Source organism: Heterodontus francisci, chromosome 4, assembly GCF_036365525.1.
Source record: "Heterodontus francisci isolate sHetFra1 chromosome 4, sHetFra1.hap1, whole genome shotgun sequence".
Lineage (NCBI taxonomy): Eukaryota > Metazoa > Chordata > Chondrichthyes > Heterodontiformes > Heterodontidae > Heterodontus > Heterodontus francisci.
This window is the reverse complement of record NC_090374.1, coordinates 146,956,878-146,972,591: the sequence shown is the minus strand read 5'-3', so window position 1 is coordinate 146,972,591 and position 15,714 is coordinate 146,956,878. Positions and strand designations below refer to the sequence as shown.

The 15,714-nt window shown below is 41.0% G+C and overlaps 1 protein-coding gene across 1 annotated transcript in view; it reads right to left on the bottom strand.

Moving 5' to 3' along the window:
• Positions 1-15,714, bottom strand: part of LOC137369284 (tudor domain-containing protein 7-like) — a 155,357-nt gene that overhangs the window by 94,444 nt on the left and 45,199 nt on the right. The window contains exon 5 of the mRNA XM_068030283.1: positions 1,977-2,068. Coding sequence (XP_067886384.1) covers positions 1,977-2,068 — 92 coding nt within the window. The remainder of the gene's footprint in view (positions 1-1,976; positions 2,069-15,714) is intronic.

The following is a 15,714-nucleotide window of genomic DNA, read 5'->3' as shown; positions in this document are numbered from 1 at the left end:
AAGTGACATCATGTTCAACAAGAGGAACGGATGTCTGAAAAGGGGGAGGCAGTTTTCAAGGATAGAGGGGTTTTTTTTGAGGGGGGGTGGGGGAGGAGAATGCTGGTGGCTGAGTGGAAGTGAACGAGAGCGTACCTCAGGAAACAAACCATTTACAATTCCAGAAAACATGGTGGCCAGAAAGGAAGGTTGGTGGAAATGTAGTCAAGGGAGAAGGAGGTGGTGCTCATGGACAAGATGAGCTTACTGAGAGCATGATGGGAGATATCAAACAAACAAGGTAACACAAGATTAGATTGGGGGGAGGGTGGTAGGGGAGGTCTGGAGGGAGGTTTGGCTTGGTGGGCAAGGGAGAAGAGGGAAGCAGCAAAGGCAGGCAAGCAGATAAACTCAATATCAGTGAACAAGTAGTCCATGAGTTCATCATATTTGCTTGAAATGGAGGACAGAGATTTAAGGTGATGATGGTAATTGAGAAGAGAAGCAGGGGTTATCCTGGAGCAATGAGCTGTTTGAGCAGATTACAGTGAGGCCCGACAGTACTTCAGGTGGTCCAAACAGATATGACAATGATGGCTGAACCTACTGCGCACCTGATACACTCAAGCCTGTACTGCACCTTTTGGACTTGAGGGAGCAAAGATGATGGCCATATCACAGGGAATGACCAGGGTGAGGGAGTGTAAGTTTTATGAGCGACAAAGCTCTAGTTTTTAAACCTTTTTGAAAGATGCATCGTCATGGAGAGCTTTAACTAACATGACACTCTCTTACATCCCAAAAAGACAAATAGGACAACATTTAGCATTGCCAGCTATGGACTCAGTGGTAGCAGAGCAAGATCTCACAAACAACAACATGACAGTGACCAGATAATATGCTTTAGTGCTGTTGGTTGGCAGATAAATATTGTCCACGACACCAGGGACCTCTTCCTTCAAAATAGTGAAATGGGGTCTTTTACATCCACCTGAGAGGGCAGACAGGGTCTGTGTTTTAACATTTGACAACACAGACAGTACCTGGGACAGTTCAGCACTCCCTCAACATTGCACTTATGTGCCAGTACAGATTTTGTGCTCAAGTCTCGGGATGGAACCCCGAACCTACAACCTTCTGCCTCAGAGTCAAGAGTGGGATTTTGGGTTTTCAAGACACTTCACCATCTCCCTTCCCTTCTTTTGAATCATCCTCCATCTAACCTCTTATTTGGCCCTGCCCTCACAATTGATGTTACTCTTCTTGTCCCTCCCCCTTATCCTGTCTTCTCTCTCACCATTTCTACTTCCCCTTTGCTTCCTCTACCATCTACTCCCTATTACTATCCCTTTCAATAGATTGGTTCTATTATCCACCTCACCCTTTAACCTTGACCTGAAAAAATCAAACTGGTCTGGACTATCCATGTGCAAATTCACTGATGAACTTAATAGAGTCTCACATACATATTTGAAATAATTTTGGAAAACAGAAAGTAATCTATCATTGGGCTTGCTTAATGCTATTGATGTACTCTGGAAAATTCTGCACACTGTACATGTCTTCAACTAACAGTTACTGCTTTGGGCAAAAATAACAAGTTGAGGTTCAGATTGAGAGACTGAAGCCTGAGAGTAAAAACTTTAATGAAGTCATTCAAAGGCAAGGCAATTCAATACATAGTTGTTGTGAAATTCATTTTTTTGAAATTTATATAAACCTTAGCTTGGATATTAGAAATTTAAGTTAACAAGCAAAGATTGCAGATGAAATCTTTTTCAGAAAGTACTGAGATTCAGTTGGTGTATCAATAAACCATGATTACAATCTCTACACAGTACTCCCATTACAAAATGTTTGTATAATTGTTTCCATACAAATTCCAATTATAAAAGTTTAGGAAGGAAGCTTCCATTATCAACGCTGACATAAAAACTGTTAGATTAATATTTGTGGACAGGAAACTGCATGTGCACAAGATAAAACTATCTACATACCATTATGCTCACTTGGATTGTTTTTGGCTAAATGCACCTGAAGTTCTTTTTGAAATCTTGGAGGAAATGTCATAATTGGCCTTTTCTCAGATCTATAAAATACAAAAATACAAAATTATTCTAAGATTCGAAATCTTAATTCATAATCTATCTTGATCCCATGGGTGTTTTTCCAATGAAAGACAAAGGATACAAAATAAAAAGAACAATTTGGAGATGCTTGATGTTTTGGGGAGCTTTGAGGAGGTTGAGTATCCAGGCTTTACTTGTTAAAACATCTAATGGAGTTACTTGCCCTGCAACGTGAAGGAGGTAGGGACCCACAGAAACGCTGACACTTTCTGAGCAGTTCCAAGTGGGTTTACACAGTCCAGCAAGTCATAGAACTAATCACTGCAGATGAATAATCATATTTTATATGAGCCTCTCAATCCAGCCAATTCAGGTATGAGGGACACTCTGGACAAACAAATTAAAAAGCATATTTTACTAACTGAAGTGCCACTAATTGTAGGACAGAAACAGTATTACAACTTTTTGATTCTGGCTCATATTCTGAATGCCATCTCTGCCAAAGCTATGCAAACACAAGCAAGCACCAAAGCAGCAACTGTAGGATTGTTTGGCTTGAAATTCCAGAATTCCTGATAAAAACAGATGTGGGTATGTCCAAGGGCAAAAAATGTCATCCCTGCTAGATGATGCTTTTCCAAGCAACCTTACTGCATAGAATATGTCGTCTTTACGAGGAGTTAGAAACCACGTTGAAAATACAAATAATGATGACGACATCACATGCCTTTCAATATTTGCACAGGAGCAACACTGAGGAATATGGTCCATCCTCATAGCCCAATATCTATTTTTGCATTTTCTGGACAAAGCAATCTGGGGTCATCCAGTTGAGAGGGCACCATTAAAACTGAAAGACTTATTTTATCCAAAGGTAGAAGGAATACGGAGTTAGGTCGCAAACAATGTTCTCTCTAACTGGTTTGCCGTGCGCGGCCGGCTTATTACATTGAGATCCCTTTAAGGTTGTCGTGTGGCCGTGCATGCGCGCAACTTAAAAGGAACGCTGCTTGCATGTGGCCTGTTTGTTCGCATTCTTGATTGCTGTGCAGCCATGCACCCACGCAGGTTAGAGGGAATATTGGTCAGAGATCGGCCATAATCTAATTGAAAGGTGGAACAGACTTGGGGGCTAGATGGCCGACTCCATTTCCTACATGCACACACTACTGTCTTGGACACCAGCTGAGATAGCCACTTGTACCTTCAAAACAAACAGTGACCAACAAAGTACTCACAGAGCACTTCTCTTGGTGAAGGTGATGTGAAAAAGCCAAGGATCACTGGCAACCCGAACAACAAAACCAAACAGGAGCCACAGGTAGAGGTCAGTTGACTTGTATTTAAATTAAGGACATTGAAATACCGGACGCAGGAACCTCATCAGAATGTGATGGTGACCATGCATATGATGATGGATGAGAGATCCAACGAAGTAATGAACAATCATTTTCCAGAGAACGCGAGTTCAAGTCTCACAATGACAGTTTTAGAATTTAAGTTCAGGTTTAAGAATCTGGAAACGAAAAGCTAGCCATGAAGTTGTTAGATTGGATTATTAAGGAAATGGCAGACATTGAACTTTGCATCTGCCTTTCTGGTAGAGGACATAAAAACAATTCTGGAAATACTGGGGAATAGCAGAGAGAATGAGGAACCTGAAGAAATTAGTGAAGAAAAAGCACTGGAGAAATTCATGGGATTACAAGTCAACAAATCACCTGGACCTGCTGCCTGCAGCCTGGGGTTTTAAAAGAAGCTGCAGAGATAGTGGGGATGCATTGGTTTTGATCTTCTAGATTTCCTGAGATTCTCGAACAATCCCCATGGTTGGGAAGTTAGCAAACTTAACCCCATTATTCGAGAAAGGAGGGAGAGAAAACGGGATCTATACGCCAGTTAGCCCTTCATCAGTAGTAGGGAAAATGCTAGAATCTATTAGAGACGTGATAACAGGGCCCTTAAGAAATAGGAGGAGTAGGCCTTTTGGCCCGTCAAGCCTGCTCCGCCATTCAAACAGATCAAGGCTGATCTACCTCTACGCCACTTTTCCCCACTATCCTCATATCCCTTGATGTCATTAGTATCCAGAAATCTATCGATTTCTGTCTTGAACTTGCTCAATGATTGAGCTTCCACAGCTGTCTGGGGTAGATAATTCCAAAGATTCACCACCCTGAGTGAAGAAATTTCTCCTCATCTTAGTCTTAAATGGCCATCCCCTTATTCTGAGACTGTGTCCCCCCGTTCTAACTCATCAGCCAGAGGAAACATCCTATCCACATCCACCCTGTCATGCCCAGTAAGAATTTTGTAAATTTCAATGAGATCACCTCTCAGTCTTCAAAACTCTAGAGAATACAGGCCCAGTTTCTGCCATCTCTCCTCATAAGACAACCCTGCCATCCCAGGGATTAGTCTGGTGAGCCTCAGTTGCACACGCTCTATGGCAAGTATATCCTTTCTTAGATAAGGAGACCAAAACTGTGCACAATACTCTAGGTGTGGTCTCACCCAGGCTCCATACAATTGCAGCAAGACATCTTTACTCCTGTACTCAAATCCCCTTGCAATGAAGGCCAACACACTATTTGCCTTCTTAATTGCTTGCTGCACCTGCATACTAGCTTTAAGTGACTCATGAAAAAGGACAACCAGGTCCTTTTGTACATGAACACATCCCTCCCACCATTTAAGAAATACTCTGCCTTTCTGTTTTTTCAACCAAAGTGGATAACTTCACACTTATTTACATTATATTTCATCTGCCATGTTCTTGGCCATTCACTTAGCCTGTCCAAGTCCCTTCGAAGTCTTCTTGCATCCTCCTTACAACTTACATTCCCACCTAGTTCTGTGTCATCAGCAAGCATGAAATTATTACATTTGGTCCACACATCCAAAACATTTATACAGATTGTGAATAGCTGTGGCCCAAGCACTGATCCTTGTGATACACTACTAGTAACAGTCTGCCATCCTGAGAATGACCCGTTTATTCCTACTCTCTGCTTTTTGTCTGTGAACTAATTCTCAATCCATAGCAGTATATTACCCCCAATCCCTTGTACTCTAATTTTGTGTACTAACCTCCTGTATGAGACCTTATAAAAAAAAAACCTTCTGAAAATCCAAATACACCACATCCATTGTTCTCCATTATCTATACTACAAGTAACATCCTCAAAAAACTCCAACAGGTTTGTCCGAAATGATTTCCTTTCGTAAGTCCATGTAGACTCTGCCCAATATGATTTATTTCTAAGTCTAGTTATCACATCCTTTATAATAGATCCTAACATTTTCCAGACAACTGAAGTCAAGCTAACAGGTCTGTAGTTCTCCATTTTCTTTCTCGCTCCCTTCTTAAATAGTGGGGTTACATTTGCTCCTTTCCAGTCAGCAGGATCCCTTCTAGAATCTACAGAATTTTAAAAAGATAACCACCAATGCATCTTCTATCTCTACAGCCCCTCCTTCAATATTCTGTGATATAGCTCATCTGGTCCAGGGGATTTACCAATTTTCATGCAATTAATTTTGAGTACTACCTCTTTATTGGTAGCAATTTCTAAGAGTTACTCATATGTAGAAGTCACTTGTATTTCTGGGAGATTTTCTGGATCTTCCTCCGTGGAAACAGACACAAAGTAATTGTTTAGACTCTCTGCCATTTCCCCGCTCTCCATCACAAATTCTCCTGTCTCCATCTGTAATGGACCCACATATGCCCTTGCTAATCTTTTCCTTTTCGCATACCAAAAGAAGCTTTTAGTCTGCCTTGATATTTCTTGCTAGCTTGCATTCATATTCTCTTTTCCCTTTATCGGTTTCTTTGTTGGATTCTAAATTGCTCCCAATCCTCAGGCTTACTACTTTTTCTGGCAACCTTATAAGCCACTTCCTTTGATCTAATGCAATCTTTAACTTCTTTTATTAGCCACAGTTGATTCACCTTTTCTGTTGGGTCTTTGTCACAGGAATGTATATTTGTTGCAGACCATGTAACACTTCTTCAAGCACTAGCCATTGCCTGTCTACCGTCAAATCTTTTAATGTATTTTCCCAATCCTCATACACACTCCAGGAATTCATCGTCCACAGCATTAGTGCTAATTAGGTTTACCCAGTATATATGTAAATTGAAATCGCCCATTATTACTGTATTGCCCATGCTACGTGCAGCTCTAATTTCCTGATTTATACCATGCCCAACATTACCACGACTGTTTGGTAGCCTATAAACAACTCCCAATGTTTGCTGCCCCTTGCTGTTTCTTAGCTCCACCCAAGCTGATTCTACATCATGCTCCTTCAATCCAAGATCCTCTCTTATTAATGTACTGATCGCATCCCTTATTAACAGAGCTACCCCACCTACTTTTCACCTTCAACTATCCTTCCTAAATGAAGAATATCCCTGAATATTCAGTTCCCAGTCCTGGTCACCCTGTAATCACATCTCCAAAATGACAATTAAATCATACCCATTTACCTCTATTTGTGCCTTCAAATCATCTAACTTGTTGCGAATGCTGCATGCATTCAGATAGAGTGTCTCCTTAACTTGGTCTAAACATTATTCTTCATTCTGATCCTATTTGATGTATGCCTTCATTTCATCTGCCTTCTGACCTCGCTTACTACTTTTCGACTTCCTGTTAATAGTTTTGCTTCCCTCCAATCTGGAGGTTCCCAACCCCCTGCCAATCTAGCTTAAACCCTCCCCAACAGCACCAGTAAATCTCCCTGCGATGAGGTTAGTCTCGTTCCTGCTCAGGTGCAACCTGCCCATCTTGTACAGGTCCCACCTGCCCCAGACAGGTCCCAATGTCTAAGAAATCAGGTGCCTTCCCTCCTGCACCAATTCTCCAGCTAAGAGTTCAACTTGCTGAATCCTCGTATTCCTATGCTCACGAGCAGGTGGCACTGGGAGTAATCCTAAGATCATCGCTTTTGAGGTCTTGCTTTTTAATTTCTTTCCTAACTCTCTCAAGTCTGCTTTCAGGACCTCATCCCTCTTCCCACCTATGCTATGCATGTCATTGGTACCAATGTGGACCAGGACCACTGGCGGTTCACCCTTCCCCAGAAGAATGTCCTGCAGCCTCTCTGACATCCTTGACCCTGACAACATAGCATCTTGGAGTCACGTCCGCAGCTGCAAAAGGGCCCGTCTGTTCCCCTAACGGATCCCCTATCACTATTGCCCTTCAACTCTTCTTTCTCCCCTCATATGATTGGGCAGAGTCATCATGGATGTATGAAAAGGAAATCATGTTTGACAAATATGTTGATTTTTTTTTCCAGGTTGAAACTAGCAGGGTAGATAAGGTGGAAAGCAGTGGATGTAATGCATTTGGATTTTCAGAATGTATTCAATAAGGTGCCACACAAGGTTATTACACAAATTTAGGGCTCATGGGATTGGGATATTATATCAGCATAGATTGAAGATTGGTTTAGACAGAGAAGAGTGGGAATAAATTGGTCACTTTCAGGTTGGCAGGCTATAATTAGCAGGGTACTCTAAGAATCAGTGCTTGGACCTCAGCTATTTACCATCTACATCAATTAGCTCGATGAGGGGTCTGTGTGGAATGTATCCAGGTTTGCTGATTATACAAAGTTAGGTGGGAAAGTAAGCCATGAGGATGACGCAAAGGGGCTGAAACAGGAATTTAGACAGGTTGACTGAGTGAGCAGGAACGTGGCAGATGGAATATAATTTTGGGAAATGTGAAATTATCCACTTTGGGAGGCAGAATAGAAAAGCTGAATTTTTTTTCCAATGGTGAGAGACTGGGAAATGCTGTAATTCAAAGGGTCCTGGATGTCCTTGTACACGAACCTGAGTAAATATGCAGGTACAGCAAGCAATTAGGAAGGCGATATGTTGGCTTTTACTACAAAGGGATTAGAATAAAAGAACAAACAAGTCTTACTACCATCACATTGGGCTTTGGTGAGACCACACCTGCAGTACTATGTACAGTATTGGTCTCCTTGCCCTAGGAAGGATATACTTGCCCTAAAGGTTAGAGGAAATGTAACAAAGGTTCACTAGACTGATTCCTGGGACTGGGTGGAGGGGGGGGGGGGGGGGGGGCGGGTGGGCGGGCAGTGGAAACTGTCCTATGAGCAGAGACTGAGTAGACTAGGCCGAGATACCCTATAGTTAATAGGTGATATAATTGAAACGTATAAAATTCTTAAGGGGTTTGACAGGTAGATGCTGGGAGGATGTTTCCAGTGGCTGGGAGTCAAGAACCTGGGGTCACAGACTCCTAGTAAGGGGTTAGTCATTTAGGATTGAGAGGAGGATAAATGTCTTCACTCAAAGGGTTATGAAACTCTGGAATTCTCTATCCCAGAGAGCTGTGGATGCCCAGTTGTTGAATATATTCAAGATACAGATCAATAGATTTTTGGTTACTAAGGGAATTAGGGATATGGGGATAGTGTAGGAGGGTGGAGTTGAGGTAAAACACCAGCCATGATCTTACTGAATGGCGGGCAGACTCAAAGGAATGGCCTACTCCTGCTCCTATTTAAGTTATGTTCCTAGATTGTCACAAAAATTAGTTTACTGATGTCCCTGAGAGAAGGAAACCTGCTTTCCTTGCCCAGACTCTGGACCCAGCCAAACATAGTTGACTCTTAGCTGCCCTCTGAAGTGGCCTAGCAAGCTACTCATTTGCATCAAACCACTAATGACAGCAATTAGGGATGGGCAATAAATACCAGCCTTGCAAGCAGCACCCGAAAATAAATAAATTAAAAATCTTCTATTCCCATATATGCTGGACCAATGGCTGACTGTGATGTGGTCCAATGTGCGGAAATCAGATGCATTGGAAAGATACTCATTCTTACAGCAGTTTGGAAATTAACAGCAGTCTGTGCCTGGTATCTCAAATTTTACAGTATTTCTTGGTACCCCACTGGAAGGTAGAGAACAGTCCACATTCTGATATTCCACCAGGAATCACCACCGATTCCCACATCCCCCACCAACAATTTGCAAGTGCACACAGTTGAATAAAATGTTTTCTACTAGTGGTCCAAGAACAAAGGGAAGCACAGTGGATGCCATTACAGGCAACCCCACAGATTTCAGAATTTCACAAACATCCCTACATGTGAAAAAAACATCCCAAACAGGCAAAAAAGAAACAAATGGTTTTTAATTCACTACCTTTGCTTTCTTTCCCACTGTTACATTCTGCTGACGAACCACATTGCCCTACTGCAATCGCTAATTTACTTTATCCAGAAATCATTACATGCAAATATATGTAATGTCTCTTATAGACACCAGATTGATAAAATTGGTCAGATTAGTTCATGAAATTTTTAAGATAGATATTCAAGAGGAATGGACGCTAAATTAGGTTGTCACTAACTTCGGATGCTGATGGTGCAGGTGTACTCTTAACTGATTTTATGTGAAGCTTTTTATTTTACAGCAAGGTTATGTTCTCTCAAACAGTAAAACTCAGTCAAGACAAAAAATGGTTGCTTCAAGACACATTGCTCAATAATCAGTGCATGTCTTTTTATATTAAAAAGTTGGTCATGTCCTGCTGGCTTCTATAGATTAAGCAACAGGTCATAAGCCACTGCTTCAAGTCCTGTCCAAGTACCCTGACATACACTGGGTTCAAGTCATGAGACTAGAGGAACAACCTGTTGACGCCAGGAACCGTACATTGAAAAAATTAGATTTTTCATGCACCACAAAGCACTAGCATATTGAAATGAAAGCCTTTACAATTAATATAGAACTCAGGATCATCTGTCAGCTGTAGAATTGAGTTTATTTCATCGTAGAAGCAAAATACTGCGGATGCTGGAAATCTGAAACAAATACAAGAAATGCTGGAAATACTCAGCAGGTCTGGCAGCATCTGTGGAAAGAGAAGCAGAGTTAACATTTCAGGTCAGTGACCCTTCTTTGGAATTCTGTGTACAGCATTGGTATCCTTATTTAAGGAAGGATGTAAATGTGTTGGAAGTTCAGAGGTGGTTTACTAGACTAATACCCAGAATGGGTGGGTTGTCCTATGAGGAAAGGTTGGACAGGCTAGGCTTGTATCCGTTGGAGTTTAGGAGATTAAGAGGCAAGTTGATTGAAACATACAAGATCCTGGGGGGTCTTGACAGGGTGGATGTGGAAAGGATGTTTCCCCTTGTGAGAGAATCTAGAACTAGGGGTCACTATTTAAAAATGAGGGGTCACCATTTAAGACAGAGATGAGGAGACATTTTTTCTCTCAGACCGTCAGGTGTCTTTGGAACACTCTTCCTCAAAAGACAGTGGAAGCTCAGCCTTTGAATATTATTAAGGCAGAGGTAGATAGATTCCTGATAAGCAAGGGGGGTGAAAGGATATCGGGGGTAGACAGGAATGTGGAATTGAGGTTACAATCAGATCAGCCACGATCTTATTGAACGACAGAGCAGGCTTGAGGGACCAAGTGGCCTACTCCAGCTCCTAATTCATATGTTCATAATACATGATTTTAAAGAAGAAAAAGTCATGTGTCCCAAAACCATGAAGTATGTTGAAGATTACAGGAAAAGAAAACATGCCTCTATTTAAATTGTCCTGGCCTTACCAAGAATCATTTAGCTGAGATCACTAGTGATGCCGTGAGGATGCCGTACAAAGTTGAAGACTCAATGGCTGGCTCAATCATGTTGAGCAGAGATACTGCAACAGAAAGGTTGCATTACTAACCCGAAGGAAAAATAGGAAAGTGAATTTATGTGGAATTGATGGTTTAGTTTCCTAAATCAAAAGCCAAACTATAACTGGCTCTCTCTTATCTCATGTAAATTATATAACATGCTTCAGGAGATGATCAATCCCATCTTGGGTGACAGATAGACCTTTTTTGACCAAGCTATAGGAAGAGCCATGCATTTGGAGAAATGTCTTGTCAAAAACAAAACTGCATTAAAATCTCAATTAAGACTGTGTGCTGTAGAAGAAACAGCCTATGCTCACTACAATTTGAGCAGCATAAAGTGTCAGCTAACAGCTTTGCCCAAATTGACGCCAGTGATCAGAAGTCTCTGCAAATGGAGAGTTAGTCGAACCACAGCAAGCCTGTCAACAATAAATGAAAAGATGATCATTCAATACTAAGCCAAAGAGACACATGTAAAGATTAGGATGAGAAATGGTACATGAAACTGAAGTGAACCACACCATGTTATTCAAGATGGATGTTGCCCGCCTGGGAGATCCTGAGAAGACTGACTCAATTGTTTCACATTTCTGTGCATTTGGTCAGGTTAACAATTTATCATGTGATTAGAAATAAAAACACAAAGTGCTGGAAATACTCAGCAGGTCAGGCAGCATCTGTGGTGAGAGAAGCAGAGTTCATGTTTCAGGTCTGTGGCCTTACATCAGAATTCTGCTGCTCTTTCCACAGATGTTGCCTGACCTGCTGAGTATTTCCAGCACTTTCAGTTTTTATTTCAGATTTCCAGCATCTGCAGTATTTTGCTTTTATTTTAACCATATGATAATATTGATCTGTTCAAAAATACTCACATGGAAGAACAAAATCTGACAGCATTAATGTAATTTGATTTGAAATAGATTGGCAGACTAACAGGAAATGTCTTCAGTTAATTCAGCAATTTCAGTGATCAACAAATCTTTACTGCACAAATGGAGACATAGTAATAAAGGTACTATTACAGTTGTTAAGGTTGCACCTCAATTATGCCATCTAATTAATTAAAAAGACTCATCTAGCCAATAGTGAAAAGCTTTTAAATGGGTGGTACAATACTTTATGCACTTTGGCCAAGTCATGATTAATGCTTACTTTGCATCTCGTTAATCTGCTGTTGAGTCATTTATGCAGTCACAACTGAAAATTTGCTAAAGGAGGATTTAAATGACTATTCAAATGGTTTTAGTCACATCATCCTGGTTAAATGCAAGGTCACTGCTTATTGTTGTACACTGACCTCTCCATTACACAACTAACAAGCCTTTAGTTTCTACTAAATTCAATGGTACTCTCAAAAGACATGTACTTAACATGCATCAATAAAGCAAGCTGACCAAGCAGATGAGTTCAACACATCAGCTTTGGTACCATTGATTTTGCAGAACATTTCTCAGTGCCAGTGATCCTAATTTCAACTGTGAATCCATCAATATTTGCTGCCTATCCAACAAAAACAGAATTGAGTACAAAAGGAACTCCTTTTGGATGAATGCATAAACATATTAATAAATTACAACAGCACCTAAATTAAGGAAATTCTGGAGGTATTTTCTCATTCATGCGGCTATTGAATTGCCTGGGTACAGCAAATACTGGAAAATCAGCAGGGCTAAAAATGTGTCCCGAATAGTGGCCGCTCAATTTTCCATGCATTTAAAAGGCGGAAAATAAAAATCACGCTGGCTCTTTAACAGCTGTATTTGCTGTGCCCAGGTGAACAATCAGCTCCCAACACAGGAACTGGAAAGTCCGTCCTGGATCTTCCTTACAGCTAAAAGATTCCATTTGAACCAAATAGTACTCCATCTTCAGTACAAACTGCATGGCACCAAAGCATAATATTTCACGGACAACTTTCTTGGGAAAATAGCAACAGGAGTAGGCCATTTAGCCACTCTAGCCTGTTCCACCATGCAATCAAACCATTGATCGGAGACCTAACTCCATTTACCTGCCTTTGCCAATATCCCTTGACACCTTGGGCTAATAAAAAGCTATTCAACATTTACAATTGATCAAGCATCAATTGCCGTTTGCAAAAGAGAGATACAAACTTCCACTACCCTTTATGTGTCGAAGTGTTTCCTAATTTCAGGCCTAAAGGGTCTGGCTCTAATTTTTTGACGATGTCCCCTAGTCTTAGACTTCCCAACCAGCAGTAATAGTTTACCCCAATCTGCTCTATCTGTTCCCCTTAATATTATGAAAAATTCAATTAAATCACCCCTTAACCTTCCAAGTTCCTGGGAGTACAATTCTAGTTCGTATAATGTATCCTCACAATTTAACCAGAGTCCAGCTATCATTCTGGTAAATCTATGCTGCACTTACGCCAAGGCCAATATGTCCTGCCTAAGGTGTGGTGTCCAGACTGCTCACAGTACTCTAGGTATGGTTTGACCAGGGCTTTATACAATTGAAGCGTGACTTCTATCCCCTTTCTGTACCTGTGCATGACATTTTATGATATACAGACCTAGACTCCCCAAGGCTCTTTTGGACCTCCGCTGTTTCTGACTTCTCACCATTCAGAAAGTACCCTGTTCTATTCTTTTTAGATCCAAAATGAATGGCCTCATATTTGCCAACATTGAAATCAACAAGCCAAAATTTGCCCATTCATTTAATCTATTAATATTCCTTTGTAATCTTATGCTTCCATCTACACTGTTTATAATGCCAGCGACCTTTGCATCATTGGCAAACATGTGGTCATCACATCACCTAAGTCATTAACAAATACAATGAACAGTTGAGGACCCAACATAGATCCTTGCAGGACACCACTGGTCACACCTGCCAATTAGAGTACCTGCCCATTATCCCTTCTCACTCCCTGTCTCCTTCCACTCAGCCAATTTCCAAACCAGGTCAAAAATTTGCCTTCATTCCCATGAGCTTCAGCTTGAGCTCAGAATATTATGAAGGACTTTATCAAATGCCTTCTGGAAGTCTATGTAAATAACAGTCCCCTGTCCACTACCTTATTCAGCTCTTCAAAAAATTCAATCAGATTCATCGGGTATGACCTACACTTAACAAATCCATTGTTGGCACTCTCTGATGAGCTGAAAATTTAAGATGTTCAGTCACCCTAACCATCTTATAAACATCAACCATTTCCTGACAACAGACGTTAGGCTAACTGGTCTATTATTTCCTGGTTTCCCTCGGTCACCTTCCTTAAATGGTATACCTCTAGACACTTGAAATTTTCTAACTATTAGGACTGCAGAAACAGCCCATCATTTCTACCTCACTAAGGATATGCTTTCAAAAACTCCTACAGAGTTGCTGAGTGTCACTCATTTGGAGATGGATTATGAAAAAAAATTACAAAAAGGAAAAGACTAACTGCTCTATCTAACCTGTCCCACACAGTTATCATACCTTATTCATCACAATACAGACATCCCCTACTCACTTGGAGCCATGTAAACCCCAGAGAGACAAAAAAACCAAGACCAAGTATGAAAAGCAAACTGTAAATTTCCAAACCAAACCTTTTAGGCAATCAAAGCTAGTCCAGGACACCACATTGACCCCAATTTATATACTGAGTACCCAGTTATTGCACGGGATGATCACCCAACCAGAAACTGGTTCAACTCTCTTGCAGCTGCTCAGCGAATCTGCATTCATATGAGCTGACATCCTGTTCCACAGGTCTACTATTCTGTAGTAAAAGAAACTGCCAGCATCCACCTGATCTTTGCCTTTGCATAACTTGTAAGCATGACTCTTAACCTACCAGTTAACACAATCCAGTCCCTCCATTATTTTATAAACGATCAAATTGCCAGAGTCCAAAGTATACATAACCAGCTCGAAGCATATTTGGATAGCAAATTTATTTTAATCAAGGAATTAATCTTGCCCTCTTCTATCCCTTTTCAAAGCCTCAATATCCCCCAACACGGGGGACCAAACTGGACAGTATCCTAAATGAGGCGTAAACAAGGTCTTGTAAAAGGACAAAGTTTTGTTTTGTGGCAAATTGTCCTGAAAATGCAACTTTGTACCCAGTTTGTTTTAGTTACAACTTCAAGGCAATTAATATCCAGATCTCTTTCATCACTGGCTTCAATCCTGCTCCCTGTAGCACCGACATATTGTTACGACCTGGTGAGAAAGAGGTCTCGGGTTCCCTTTCAGCTTTCACCTGATCTTACCACGTAACAAGGTTTAACTTTAAACACACCGTGTTTTTATCTCCCCCTTGGTGAATCCTTGTTCACCGCTTTCCAATTATCGAACCAGCTCAAACAGGTTTTCTTAGGTTTAAAGAAAAGGTTGAAATTATTAAACTTAAACTCTAATGCGTTTGACGCCTACGGATACATGACGTTAGCATCCATACGCGATACACACATGCAAATAGAGACAGAAAAGAGAAGAAATAAAGTGGAAAAGTTTGAGGCAATATCTGAAGAGTTTTTGTTATGGTTCTTAGAGCTCACTGTGGAGTCCTTGATTGTAGGCAGATCTTGCTTTTCGTTGGGGCCCAGCATTCTTCTTAAACCTTGTTCGCTGTAGGAGACCTTTCTCTCTTGGGGTTCATGTGTCTTCAGTGGATTCAGAAGCTTGTGAGAAAGAGATGGGAGCAGACAGGAGAGATCTTCTCAGTCCAAGAGCAAACAATCTTTGAGTTCAAACCCTGTGGCGAGTTCAAAACTCTGGAACAGCCAGTTCATCATGTGACCAGCTGGTCTAACCAGTCCTGGCTTGTATCACTTTAGCAGTCTCTGGAATGCTCCTCTTACACACAATACCTGGTGAGCAAGGTTCATTGTGGATTGAATGGGTCAGGGAATGTTCCTTTGTCCTTCCAAGCACTGTCTGTTAATATGCAAATGTCTTTTCAGCCATGGCTGATCTGTTTAACAAGACATTTTCTCGCTCTAGCAACA